Here is a 12384-nt window from a genome sequence, read left to right on the forward strand (position 1 = left end):
CATCCCCTGGAAGCCCCGCCCCCTGTAACTAGCCCCGCCCATCCCCCCTGGAAGCCCCGTCCCTTCGTAACCCCCCCTTCCCCTCAACGGCCGGGCCCGTGACCTTGCAGCGGTGTCGAAACTAGATGCGGGGTGCAACTGGTCACTTGCAAGGTCGGAAATAGCCGCAGCGACAACAAACAAACAAACCGCAGTGGCTGGCTGCTGCCATTCCAGCTGGAGATGTAACCGCGACTGTTAACGATCAACAACACAGCCATGTGTTGAGCGGTGCGGTGGTGGGGTGGTGGTGGTGGGGTGGTGGTGGTGGGGTGGGCGAGTGGCAATGTGGGCTGCCCTGTCGAGGACGCGTGGCCTGCTTCACGCCACGGCCTCCGGCGGGCCACGCTTCGATTCCCGGGCGCGGCACCTCTCCGATCGCTTGGGCGGCCGCTCCGAGCCCCTGCCGTCATCTCACGACCTCGAGGTCAACGCCGCCCGCTTAGAACCTCCCAGGTTGCAGCCAGGGTCAACCCTCCCCGAGTCAACCCTCCCTGAGTCGACCCTCCCCGCAGAGGCCTGCCGGACAAGCCGTCTCGGCGCCCCGCAGCGGGGCCTTGACCACAGCCCATCGCCCATGGACCCCGACCCCCGGGGCCTCACCCCGCCGCGACCCACGGCGGCCCTCGGAGGCCCACGGGCCCGCGCGAGTCCCTGGCCGAGCGACGGCGTCCGCCGGTTCGTCTGCTCGGCGGCTGGAAGGCGCGAGGAAGACAAAGACGGCGGTGGCGAGGAGTTGTGGGGGGCCGCGCTGAGGGCCGCCGTCGAGGCTGGGCCTCGGGCGGCAGCTCGCGGGGACGGAGAGGGCCTCGGGGCTGAGGAGGCCGCTACGGAGCTGGCTCGGTGCTACGCGGCCCTGGGGCCCGCAGGCCGCCGGGCCCTGCTGAGGGCCCTGGCCAGAGACCCGCACGGGGTCGACCACGAAGCGGCGGCCACGCTGGCGGCCAGGGTGGCGCGCATGCAGGTGGGACGTGTGGTGGTTGTTGTGTGATGGTTGGTGGTGGTGTTGGTTGGTGGTTGGTGGTGGTGTTGATTGGTGGTGGTGGTTGGTGGTGTTGATTGGTGGTGTGTAATGGTGGTGTGTAATGGTGTTGGTTGGTGGTGGTGTGTGATGGTGGGGGTTGGTGGGGGTTGGTGATGGTGTATGATGGTGGTGGTTGGTGGTGGTTGGTGGGTTGGTGGTGGGTGGTGGTTGGTGATGGTGTTGATTGGTGGTGGTGTGTGATGGTTGGTGATGGTTGGTGGGTGGTGGTGGTTGGTGGTGGTGTTGATTGGTGGTGGTGTGTGATGGTGGTGGTGTTGATTGGTGGTGGTGTGTGATGGTTGGTGATGGTTGGTGGTGGTGGTTGGTGGTGGTGTTGGTTGGTGGTGGTGTTGATTGGTGGTGGTTGGTGGTGGTGTGTGATGGTGGTGGTTGGTGGTGGTGTGTGATGGTGGTGGTGGTGTGATGGTGGTGGTGTTGGTTGGTGGTGGTTGTTGGTGGTGGTGTTGATTGGTGGTGTGTGATGGTGGTGGTTAGTGGTGGTGTTGGTTGGTGGTGGTGTGTGATGGTTGGTAGTTGGTGGTGGTTGGTGGTGGTGTGTGATGGTTGGTGGTTAGTGGTGGTGTTGATTGGTGGTGGCGTGTGATGGTGGGGGTTTGTGGGGGTTGGTGGTGGTGTGTGATGGTGGTGTGTGATGATGGTGGTGGTGTTGGTTGGTGGTGGTTGGTGGTGGTGTTGATTGGTGGTGGTGGTTGGTGGTGGTGTGTGATGGTGGTGGTGGTGGTGTTGGTTGGTGATGGTGGTGGTGGTTGGTGGTGTTGCTTGGTGGTTGTGTTGATTGGTGGTGTGTGATGGTGGTGGTTAGTGGTGGTGTTGGTTGGTGGTGGTGTTGGTTGGTGGTGGTGTGTGATGGTGGTGGTGTGTGATGGTGGTGGTGTGTGATGGTGGGGGTTGGTGGTGGTGTGTGATGGTGGGGGTTGGTGGTGGTGTGTGATGGTGGGGGTTGGTGGTGGTGTGTGATGGTGGGGGTTGGTGGTGGTGTGTGATGGTGGGGGTTGGTGGTGGTGTGTGATGGTGGGGGTTGGTGGTGGTGTGTGATGGTGGGGGTTGGTGGTGGTGTGTGATGGTGGGGGTTGGTGGTGGTGTGTGATGGTGGGGGTTGGTGGTGGTGTGTGATGGTGGGGGTTGGTGGTGGTGTGTGATGGTGGGGGTTGGTGGTGGTGTGTGATGGTGGGGGTTGGTGGTGGTGTGTGATGGTGGGGGTTGGTGGTGGTGTGTGATGGTGTTGGTTGGTGGTGGTGTGTGATGGTGGGGGTTGGTGGTGGTTGTATTGGTTGGTGCTTGTATTGGTTGGTGGTGGCTGGTGGTGTGTGATAGGTGGTGGTGGTTGGTGGTGGGTGGTGGGTGGTGGTTGGTGTTGGTGGTGGTGGTGTTGGTTGGTGGTGGTGGTTGATGGTGTTGGTTGGTGGTGGTGGTTGATGGTGGTGATGGTGGTTGGTGGTGGTGGTGGTTAATGGTGTTGGCTGGTGGTGTTGGCTGGTGGTGGTGGTTGGTCGGTGGTGGTGGTTGATGGTGGTGGTGGTGGTGGTGGTTGGTGGGTGGGTGGGTGGGAGGTGGTTGGTTGGTTGTGGTTGGTGGTGGTTGGTGGTGGTCGTGGTTGGTGGTGAGTGGTGGTGTTGGTTGGTGGTGGTGGTTGTTGGTGGTGGTGGTTGGTGGTGGTGGTTGTTGGTGGTTGGCGTGCGTGGCCAGAAATCCGGGCGACACAAGTTCGATTCCCGGCTCGCGACCACAAACACAATTAACGATTATCTGAAACCGGTCTTGGGCCTTCCCCTAGCTCCACATCGTCACCGGGGAGAGAAAGGCGGCCGGGCGTGGTTGCTGGCCACCCACCCCCCTCGTGTGCCGTGCCGGCCTTCATAGGTGCTGCTCGCTAACAGCACTTGCCCCAACAGCCTGTTACAGACTCTTAGGTTTTTTTCAGTAAAGTCACGTAGGTAAAAATAAAAAATAAAAATAATAGAAATAATAATAGAAATAAAATAATAAATCACGACGTTTCGGAGGCATCAGGTGGCACTGTCACAGCTAAAAAGCTTCAAATTTAGAAGTCTGTTACAGGCTACACCGTGGGGGTGGGATCTTCGTCATTTTCTATGTACACTGAACTTCTTCCGCAGCAAACCGTGCAAATCGGAGGTGTGGAGTGGTGGGAGGGGTGGGGAAGGACAACAAACTAAACAACAAACAAAAATCAGCATTTCACAAGTAGTACTAATCGCATATCTGCATTTCCCATAAATATGCTAAATTCCTCTTGATATGCAAATTATTTTGTCAAGGCACCCTTCCCCCCTCCATCCCAGCTTAAATAGTCACTCCAAGCCTGGAGTGTTTCATTCAGACGCTGTCTACTCGACAGACCTGCTCTCCACCTGAGGACGGCTGCTTGCGTTGTGGCCGAAACGTGAGAATTATTTTATTATGTTTTATTTTTATTATTTTATTATTTTCCATTCTACGTGACTTTGCCGAAAGAACCAAGAAGAAAAATCAGCCTCTAAACAAATGAGCTTTAGTGACAGCTTTTTACCCTTTCAAAAACCTACCACTATATTTTGCCACTGTTAAAGGAGTTCTCATAGTGCAAATGAGCTTTGTCGACCTCGACGGCGATAAGAAAAAAAAGTGCCACGGCTCCGGAAGCTTCCTAATAATCGTAAGGGGGGGGGGCCGCCCCCCTCTCCGCGCGCAGGGAGAGGGAACGCGAGACCCGGCCACTCTGCTGCAGGCCGAGGAGAGGCTGCGACAGGCCCTCGCCCCGCGCTACAAACACCTCCTGGTGCGTCTCAGTCGTCTGGAGGGAGGCGTCAAGCTGCTGGTGGACATGCGCGCCGACGCGCTCGCCGCCGTGGCGGCCCGGGACGCGGCCGACGGGCCCCACCTCAAGGCGAGTGCCCATGGGGGGTTTCCACGGTGAGAGCGGTGTGAAAACCACCGCTCTCATAGCAGATCCATCACCCTCACCACCATCACCACCATTCTCATCAGCAGTTCCATCACCCTCACCACCATCACCACCATTCTCATCAGCAGTTCCATCAACCTCACCACCACCACCACCATTCTCATCAACAGCTTCATCAGCACCACCACCATCACCACCATTCTCATCAGCAGTTCCATCACCCTCACCACCATCCTTCTCATCAGCAGTTCCATCACTCTCACCACCACCATTTTCATCAGCAGATCCATCACCGTCACCACCATCTTCACCACCACCACCATTCTCATCAGCAGTTCCATCACCCTCACCACCACCACCACCATTCTCAGCAGTTCCATCAACCTCACCACTACCACCATTGTCATCAACAGCTTCATCAGCACCACCACCATCACCACCATTCTCATCAGCATCACATCCCTGTCAACCCCTTATCAGTGCCCTACCTTATTACAGACCAACTCAGACCTTAATGGTCACCCATTGCCCCCTTATAAATCTCAACGTGACTCCTACAAAGTCACATCATCACGAGGGAGAAACGCAAACAAATAGACGGATTATTTTTGTTGCCCGCATCGAAACGGCTGTACGCCGTATGGACCTGAAAACTCGATTTCCCTGTACAAGAATACGGGGTGAACCATGTGGGTTGATAGCGATGTGCTCTAGACTACACTGAGAACCACAGCTCTAGACTACACTGTGAGAATCACTGCTCTAGATCACACAGTGAGAACCACTGTTGCTAACTCTGTTGCTATCCCTGCTGCTGCTGTTGCTACCTCTGCTGTTGCTGCTGTTGCTACCTCTGCTGTTGCTATTGCTGCTGTTGTTGCTACCTCTGCTGTTGCTATTGCTGCTGCTGTTGCTACCTCTGCTGTTGCTATTGCTGCTGCTGTTACTAGGAGCTGACCATGGTGCTGAAGGCGCTGCTGTCCGAGTGGTTCTCGATTGGACTCCTGCATCTGGAGAGAGTCACGTGGCAGTCCCCGTGTGACATGCTGCAGAAGATTGCACAGTGGGTAGCGCCCACACAACCCACCCACGCACAGCACCCCCTCAGTAGTAGTAGGTTTTTACCTTTTAAACTGCTACAAAAACTGACACCTTTATACAAGGCATCATGTTTATGCTTACCCCGAGCTCTCAATACTCTGATAGTGCGCTGTTTTTGAGTTGTACGCCTTTTGGCGTCATCTGGTTCAACACCAGTTGGTGTTGGACCAGATGACGCCATCTGGACCAATCTGGACCAATCAACTTCAAGGACAGTGCATATCATTATGATTATCAGAGTGGGTTTCTTTTTGTTTGCATTTTGACTGCTGGTGTTGTGGTTATTGCAAACATGATGCCTCGTATAAAGGTGTCAGTTTTTGTACCAGTTTAAAGGGGTAAAAACCTATTACTATATTTTGCCACTGGTAAAGGAGGTTTCATAGTGTAAATACCCCCTCACTTTCGCTGTGCCATCACCATAGGATGGCCATCACTATAGGCTGGCCATCACCATAGGATGGCCATCACTGTAGGCTGGCCATCACCATAGGCTGGCCATCACCATAGGCTGGCCATCACCATAGGCTGGCCATCACCGTAGGCTGGCCATCACCATAGGCTGGCCATCACCATAGGATGGCCATCACTATAGGCTGGTCATCACCATAGGCTGGCCATCACTGTAGGCTGGCCATCACTATAGGCTGGTCATCACCATAGGCTGGCCATCACTGTAGGCTGGCCATCACTATAGGATGGCCATCACTATAGGCTGGCCATCACTATAGGCTGGCCATCACTATAGGCTGGTCATCACCATAGGCTGGCCATCACTGTAGGCTGGCCATCACTATAGGCTGGTCATCACCATAGGCTGGCCATCACTATAGGCTGGCCATCACCATAGGATGGCCATCACTGTAGGCTGGCCATCACTATAGGCTGGCCATCACTATAGGCTGGCCATCACCATAGGATGGCCATCACTGTAGGCTGGCCATCACTGTAGGCTGGCCATCACTATAGGCTGGCCATCACTATAGGATGGCCATCACCATAGGATGGCCATCACTATAGGCTGGCCATCACTATAGGCTGGCCATCACCATAGGATGGCCATCACCATAGGCTGGCCATCACTGGAGGCTGGCCATCACTGTAGGCTGGCCATCACTGTAGGCTGGCCATCACTGTAGGCTGGCCATCACCGTAGGCTGGCCATCACCGTAGGCTGGCCATCATCGTAGGATGACCATCACCGTAGCCGCGCCATCACCATAGCCGCGCCGGCCTTCGCAGGTGCCGCTCGCCGACAGCACTTGCCCCGGCGGCGCACGAGGGCTACCTGGGGTACCTCTGTGCGTGCGTAGGTACGAGGCGGTGCACCCGGTGCGCCACTGGACGGACATGCGGCGCCGCGTGGGGCCCTACCGCCGCTGCTTCGTCTTCACGCACGCCGCCATGCCCCGCGAGCCGCTCGTCGTACTGCACGTGGCGCTCACCGACGCCATCTCCAGCGACATCCGGGTACCGCCCGCTCGCCCGCCCGCTCACCCGCCTGCTCACCCACCCCCTCGCCTGCTCGCCCACCCGCCCACTCGCCCGCCCGCTCGCTCGCTCGCCCGTTCACACACTCACCCGCCCGCCCGCTCACCCGCCCACTCACCCGCTCACCCGCCCGCTTGCCCACTCACCCATCCCCCTCGCCTGCTCGACCACCCGCCCACCCGCCCGCCCGCGTGCGTGGGGGCGGCACGGGGGGCCACCGCCAGGTGCTGGCCGCTCTCCTTGTGTCGCCCCCATGGCAACAAGAGTCGGGCTGGGTTAGATTTCCGACCCGGGCTCCTTTTTCTGCGTGAGTTTGTGCTGATCTACACCCCCCCACCCACCCCCTGCCCCCCCCTCCCCCTGTTCTTGAGAGTGTGGGTGAGTGTGAAAGTGAGTGAGAGTGTGTGAGAGTGAGTGAGAGTGTGTGAGAGTGTGAGAGTGAGTGTTAGAGAGTGTGAGATAGTGTGAGAGTGAGTGAGAGAGTGTGAGAGAGTGTGAGAGAGAGTGAGAGAGTGTGTGAGAGTGTGAGAGTGTATGAGGCAGTGCGTGTGAAGGAGTGTGAGAGAGTGTGAGAGAGTGTGTTAGAGAGTGTGTTAGAGAGTGTGTGGATCACAGAGCTATTGGCCAGAACATGCCGATGCTGAAAGATGACTCGAGTTGAGAGAAGCAAGATGGCCCCCTAGTGACAGGCCAGATGCCGAGTCCCCCTCGTGCCCCGTAGGGACAGCTGCCACCGGGGGTGCCCTCTCAAACGTGTGGAGCGCTCTCAGACGCGGCGCGGAGGAGGGCGGCTCACGATCGCCATGAGCATCGATGGCCCCCTCCCCCCTTTCTCATTCTCCCATCCCACTCCCCTCTTCCCCCCCTCCCCCTACATTATCATCTCTCCCCTCTCATCCCTCCTCCCTCCCCCTCCTCCTCTCCTTTCCTGCCCCTCCTCCCCCTTCTCCGCCCCCCCTCCCCCTTCTCCGCCCCCCCTTCCCTCTCCTATCCCTTCTCATTCTTTTTCCTCCCCTCTCCTTCCCCCTCCTTCCTCCCTCCTCCCCCTCCTCCCCTCCCATCCACTCATTCTTCTCTCTCCCCTCTCATCCCCCCTCCCCCCCCCATTCTCACTCATCCCTCCCTTCCCGCTCCCCCCCTCCCCCCGCCCCGATCAGTCCATCGTGCGTGAGTCTCCCACGGCCGCCACCCCGGGCCCTGCGGCCCCAGCGGGCATCGTCGCGCCCCCCGAGGACGCGGGCAGAGTCCGGGCGGCCGTCTTCTACTCCATCAGCGCCACCCAGCGCGGCCTGCAGGGCATCGACCTGGGCCACCACCTCATCAAGCACGTGGTGCGCCAGCTGCAGGTGAGGGTTTGGGGTGAGCTCACGGTAACGCCGGTGTGCCGGTAAACCAGAGGTCGCAACCAGGTACCCGATACCCATACCCTACCCAATAACCGGCTACCCATACCCAGCCGGGTACGGGTACCCGTTTGCGACCCTGGGGCGGCCGGGTACGGGTAAGGAATCAAAACCCGTTTGCGACCTCTGCGTTAAACCTGCCAGGCCGGGGTAGTGAATGTCTCGGCACCGCGGCGAGGGTGAGGCCTAGGTTACCCCCCTAGGGTACCCCCCTAGGGCTCGCCACGCTGGGTTGCGGGTGGATGTTGAGCAGGAGGACAACAGCGTTGGGTACGGACTTCAGGATTTATTAACGCCACGTAGACGGGGATTACGGGAGTTTACACTCGGAGTAACGTGAGGTTCAGTTCACCCCCCTGATGGCAAGGCTACGACCACTTGTGATGACTTACTACGTTCAGGAAGAGACGGGAACTACTCTGGGGGTCTTGACAAGAGTTTGGGGCACAGCGGTGGCTAGGAGATGTTAACTCCCTCGCCTGGTATACAGGAGGTCGTGGGTTCGATCCCGACCCTGACGCCTGCTGCTGTATATTTGGAGTTTGCGTGTCTCTCTCTCATCATCATCACGATGGCTAGGAGATGTTAACTGCCTCGCCTGGTATGCAGGAGGTCGTGGGTTCGATCCCGACCCTGACGCCTGCTGCTGTATATTTGGAGTTTGCATGTCTCTCTCATCATCATCACGGTGGCTAGGAGATGTTGATTACCTCACCTGGTACACAGGAGGTCGTGGGTTAGATCCAGACCCTGCCTCCTGCTGCTGCTGTGTATTTGGAGTCTGCGTGTCTCTCTCTCATCATCATCACGGTGGCTATGAGCCAGAGAGGAAACGCTCAATCCCCCACCCCCCCGTACGGCAAGGGGACATTAACCCGCTTGATGTACTGCCCTGGCACGTCAGGAGATGGCGCCCCACAGTGAAGGAGGGAGCCTCACGAGTTAGCGCCCTGCTGCGCGACGAACCCGGCGATGGTGACGATTATCCAAAGCGGTCCTGGGCCTCCCCTAGGTCGACTCAGCCTCAATGGAGTTCCTGGTGCGATGTGTAAAAAACATTTCCACTTGGCCGGGCGTGGTGCTGGCCACCCGCCCACGCCGTGTGCCGTTCACTCTGTTAATTCTACACGGGGGATCTTTGCCTTTGATTCCACAAACTCTCGCTGCCTCCACGATGCACGTGTGGCCTGCTATGACCCCCCCCCCCAGAGGTCGCAACCCGGGTACCCGATACCCGTACCCTACCCGATACCCAGCTACCCGTACCCGGCCGGGTACGGGTAGCCGTTTGCGACCCTGGTGCGGCCGGGTACGGGTACGGGTAGTCCGTGAGTCAACGTTTGTCACTCATTTCGGGTAGGGTACGGGTAGGGAACGGGTACCTTTACCCGGCTGGGTGCGGGTACGGGTACCCATTTGCAACCCTGGTGCGGCCGGGTACGGGTACGGGTAAGGAATCAAAACCCGTTTGCGACCTCTGCCCCCCCCCCCCCCCAAGGCGGAGTTCCCGTCGACCCTGCGCGACTTCTCCAGCCTTTCTCCGATCCCGGGATTCACGCGCTGGCTCGCGGGCGTGCTGGCCTCGTGCGACCCGCGACCCCTGACCTCGGCCGCCCCCCTCCCGCCCTCGCCCTCCTCCAACCCCGAAGAGGCCGCCACCGCCGCCGCCCTCCCGCCCTTCCTGCTGCCCGACGAGGCGGCCGAACTAGAGGCCCTCACTGGCCTCCCGGCCGTCTCGGCGTTGCGCGCGGCGCTCTCGCGCTCGCACAGCTGCCCCGACGACTCGGACGAAGACGGCGGCGGCGGCGGCGGCGGCGGGGGAACGATGGACGGAGCCGGCGCGGCCGCCCTGGACTGGTGGCGCCGCGCCGATCTCCGCGAGGCGATGCGCGCGCCGCTCACGCGACTCTGCGCGCGCTACCTGGTGGGCGAGCGCCGCCGCGGCCGGGCGCTCGACCCGGTGGCGCACTTCCACCTGCGCAACGGCGCCGAGGCCTGGCGCCTCAACTGGATGGCGGACGCGTCGCCGCGGGCCCTCCGCTCCTCGGTGGGCCTCATGGCCAACTACCGCTACTGGCCGGAGCGGACGGTGCGCAACGCCGCCGACTACGAGCGGCACGGGCGCGCCCCGGCGTCCGTCGACGTGGCGGCGCTGGCGGCGGCGGCAGCGGGGCACGACGACGCCAGCAAGCTGTGACGACGCCAGCAAGCTGTGACGACGACGCCGGCAAGCTGTGACGACGCCAGCAAGCTGTGACGACGCCAGCAAGCTGTGACGACGCCAGCAAGCTGTGACGACGCCGGCAAGCTGTGATGAAGACAGCAGCAAGCTGTGACGACGACGCCAGCAAGCTGTGACGACGCCAGCAAGCTGTGACGACGACGCCAGCAAGCTGTGACGACGGCACCGGCAAGCTGTGACGATGGCGCCGGCGGCGATGACGGCGCTCGAGTGATCGTGGGTGCGACAGATAGGGCGACGCTTGGGTTTGTGGAATTTTGTCGAAAGGGAAAAAAAAATTTGATCGATTTGAAGATTTTGTCGCGCGATCGTTTTAGCTGGCGTGCCCAAATGATTGTTTTAATTTCGAAAAAAATCTAAATCTCCTTTGCGTTGAGATTCATAGAAGATCTTCACCACCCCCCCACCCACGCCCCCTAGTCATCACTCGAACCGCAGCCACGATTTACGGGGACGCTGGGCGAGAGAATCGCCTGTGACGGCGTGACGGCTTGGCGCGGCGCGGCAATTTGTTCACCGGTGGTCACCGCACGCGGTGGGGGGTGGAAGCGTCCGTGGTTCAACGGGTGCACAATCGTGAAAAATATTTACGAGTAAAGATTTAGTTAAAAGGTTAATTTTAATAATTGCGTGATAATTGCATACGGCAGGACATGGTCTAATATCCGAACTCTGTGCTATTAATAAGCTGCGCACTCCAGCCTTTGCTTTAAAAAGTACCAGGCCATGCGGTCGCGTGTCCTACAGCAGTCCAGAGAATACGGTGATTCTCGACGGGAGGTAAACACGCCGAAATCTCCAAAGCTGAGCAGGGGTTTGAACCTCGGGGGGCCACCGCTGCGCGGGGAATCGGCGCTTCTCCATCTTCGCCGCAACCCCTGGCGTTGGCCGGCTCGGTGAAGAGCGCGCGGACAACAATCCCCCCCGGCACCCTACCCCCGGTGTCCCGCGCCGCGGACGCTTCGAGCGGGCTGCCCCACTCCCGGCTGCTCCATGGCGCGACGGTCGAGGAGTCGGGTTATTGCGACTTTTTTGCCGAGAACGGGACGGAGGCTGCGCGAGTAAAAGTAAGAAAAAAAGGAAATAAAACATTTCACTGAACAACGCAACGAGAGTGCTTGTCGCACGTGACGTGACCCCGCCAATGAGTCATCCGCGGTTGAGGAGCTTTCGGCGGTTCGTGCACCAGCGGCCGGGCCTGGTCGATACGGCGAGTCCTCGCCCGGCTGTTTGGTGACGCAGCGTGGAGCGCGCGCGCCGGACTGCTTCCTTGAGCTGCGTGGCCGAGCGGTGTGGGAATTCTGGGTACACGCGCGCGGAATGACACGGTACGCCCTCCCCGACTTCTCGCCGCGTGCGCGTACGCCGTGAATCTCGCCGAACGCTCGCCTTCTCGGCACCGCGTCGCGCGGCAAATCGCCGCACAGCACTGCCGCAGAAATAACTGGTGACCGTAAAAGACTTTGCACTGCCACACTCGGGGCTGCTGCGAATACACGCCGTCTGCTTCGCCCGCGGCGGGGGCCGATAGCAATAGGCCGTCGTGTTCCGGCGTCGGCACGGTACCAGAAAAAATAAATTTGTTCTCCAAATTTTTTAAAACGACGACTGAATTTGGGTTAAAGCGGCGCAGGGTGTCACCCCTTTCCGGCAGACTTAAAACTAAAAACTAATTTAATTTATTTTTATTTTACCAGGTAAAGCGCACTGAGGCGCGAGTTGGGCCGCTTGCCTGAACGCAGCGACGAGCGCAACAGTCACGGCTGTTTTTATGTTTTTATTGCGACTCACCTCAACAAAACAGCTGTGTTAAGATTTTGATTTAAAGCTTTCGTGACTGCAGGGATTCATATTCTTGGTTCTTTCTTGCTGTGGATTTCACACCTGATGATTGTGTTGCAGTCGAAACGTCGTGAGAATTTTATTGTTTTATATTTTTATTATTTCCCTTCTACGTGACTTTACCGAAAGAACCAAGAATAGGTGTTAAGATGTAAAAGCACCAAATTGAAACCTTTTACAAGGAATCATGTTCTGCATTAACCACAATACTGGTCAGAATGCAAACAAAAAACATGCTCTTTGAAACTGATTGGTCCACACCAGACAGCTTTCTTTTGAGCCTCGTCTCAAAACGGTGTTATAAATAAGGTGAAAC

General features: G+C 58.5%; 1 protein-coding gene across 2 annotated transcripts; it reads left to right on the forward strand.

Moving 5' to 3' along the window:
• The first annotated feature begins 304 nt into the window (after nucleotides 1–304).
• MLYCD (malonyl-CoA decarboxylase) lies at nucleotides 305–11809 on the forward strand. Of its 2 annotated transcripts, none has more exons than XM_078881894.1 (6): nucleotides 305–1003; nucleotides 3777–3971; nucleotides 4940–5052; nucleotides 6404–6560; nucleotides 7739–7927; nucleotides 9483–11809. In XM_078881894.1, exons 1-6 carry the CDS (start codon nucleotides 326–328, stop codon nucleotides 10179–10181), a joined length of 2031 nt encoding a protein of 676 aa, XP_078738020.1. In that variant the 5' UTR covers nucleotides 305–325; the 3' UTR covers nucleotides 10182–11809. The 2 variants fall into 2 exon arrangements, with proteins under 2 accessions (XP_078738020.1, XP_078738018.1); XM_078881892.1 differs by having other exon boundaries at nucleotides 9518–11809.
• Nucleotides 11810–12384: the final 575 nt, after the last annotated feature.

The sequence above is a fragment of the Lampetra fluviatilis genome, chromosome 63 (assembly GCF_964198595.1).
Source record: "Lampetra fluviatilis chromosome 63, kcLamFluv1.1, whole genome shotgun sequence".
In the NCBI taxonomy this organism is placed as follows: domain Eukaryota; kingdom Metazoa; phylum Chordata; class Hyperoartia; order Petromyzontiformes; family Petromyzontidae; genus Lampetra; species Lampetra fluviatilis.

Excerpts from the sequence above, each read along its gene's own strand:
- MLYCD (XM_078881892.1), top strand. The coding sequence starts at position 326 with ATGTGGGCTGCCCTGTCGAGGACGCGTGGCCTGCTTCACGCCACGGCC. Across the intron at positions 6,561-7,738 it reads CCATCTCCAGCGACATCCGG|TCCATCGTGCGTGAGTCTCC; the intron begins GTACCGCCCGCT and ends CGCCCCGATCAG. Across the intron at positions 7,928-9,517 it reads ACGTGGTGCGCCAGCTGCAG|CCTTTCTCCGATCCCGGGAT; the intron begins GTGAGGGTTTGG and ends CGACTTCTCCAG.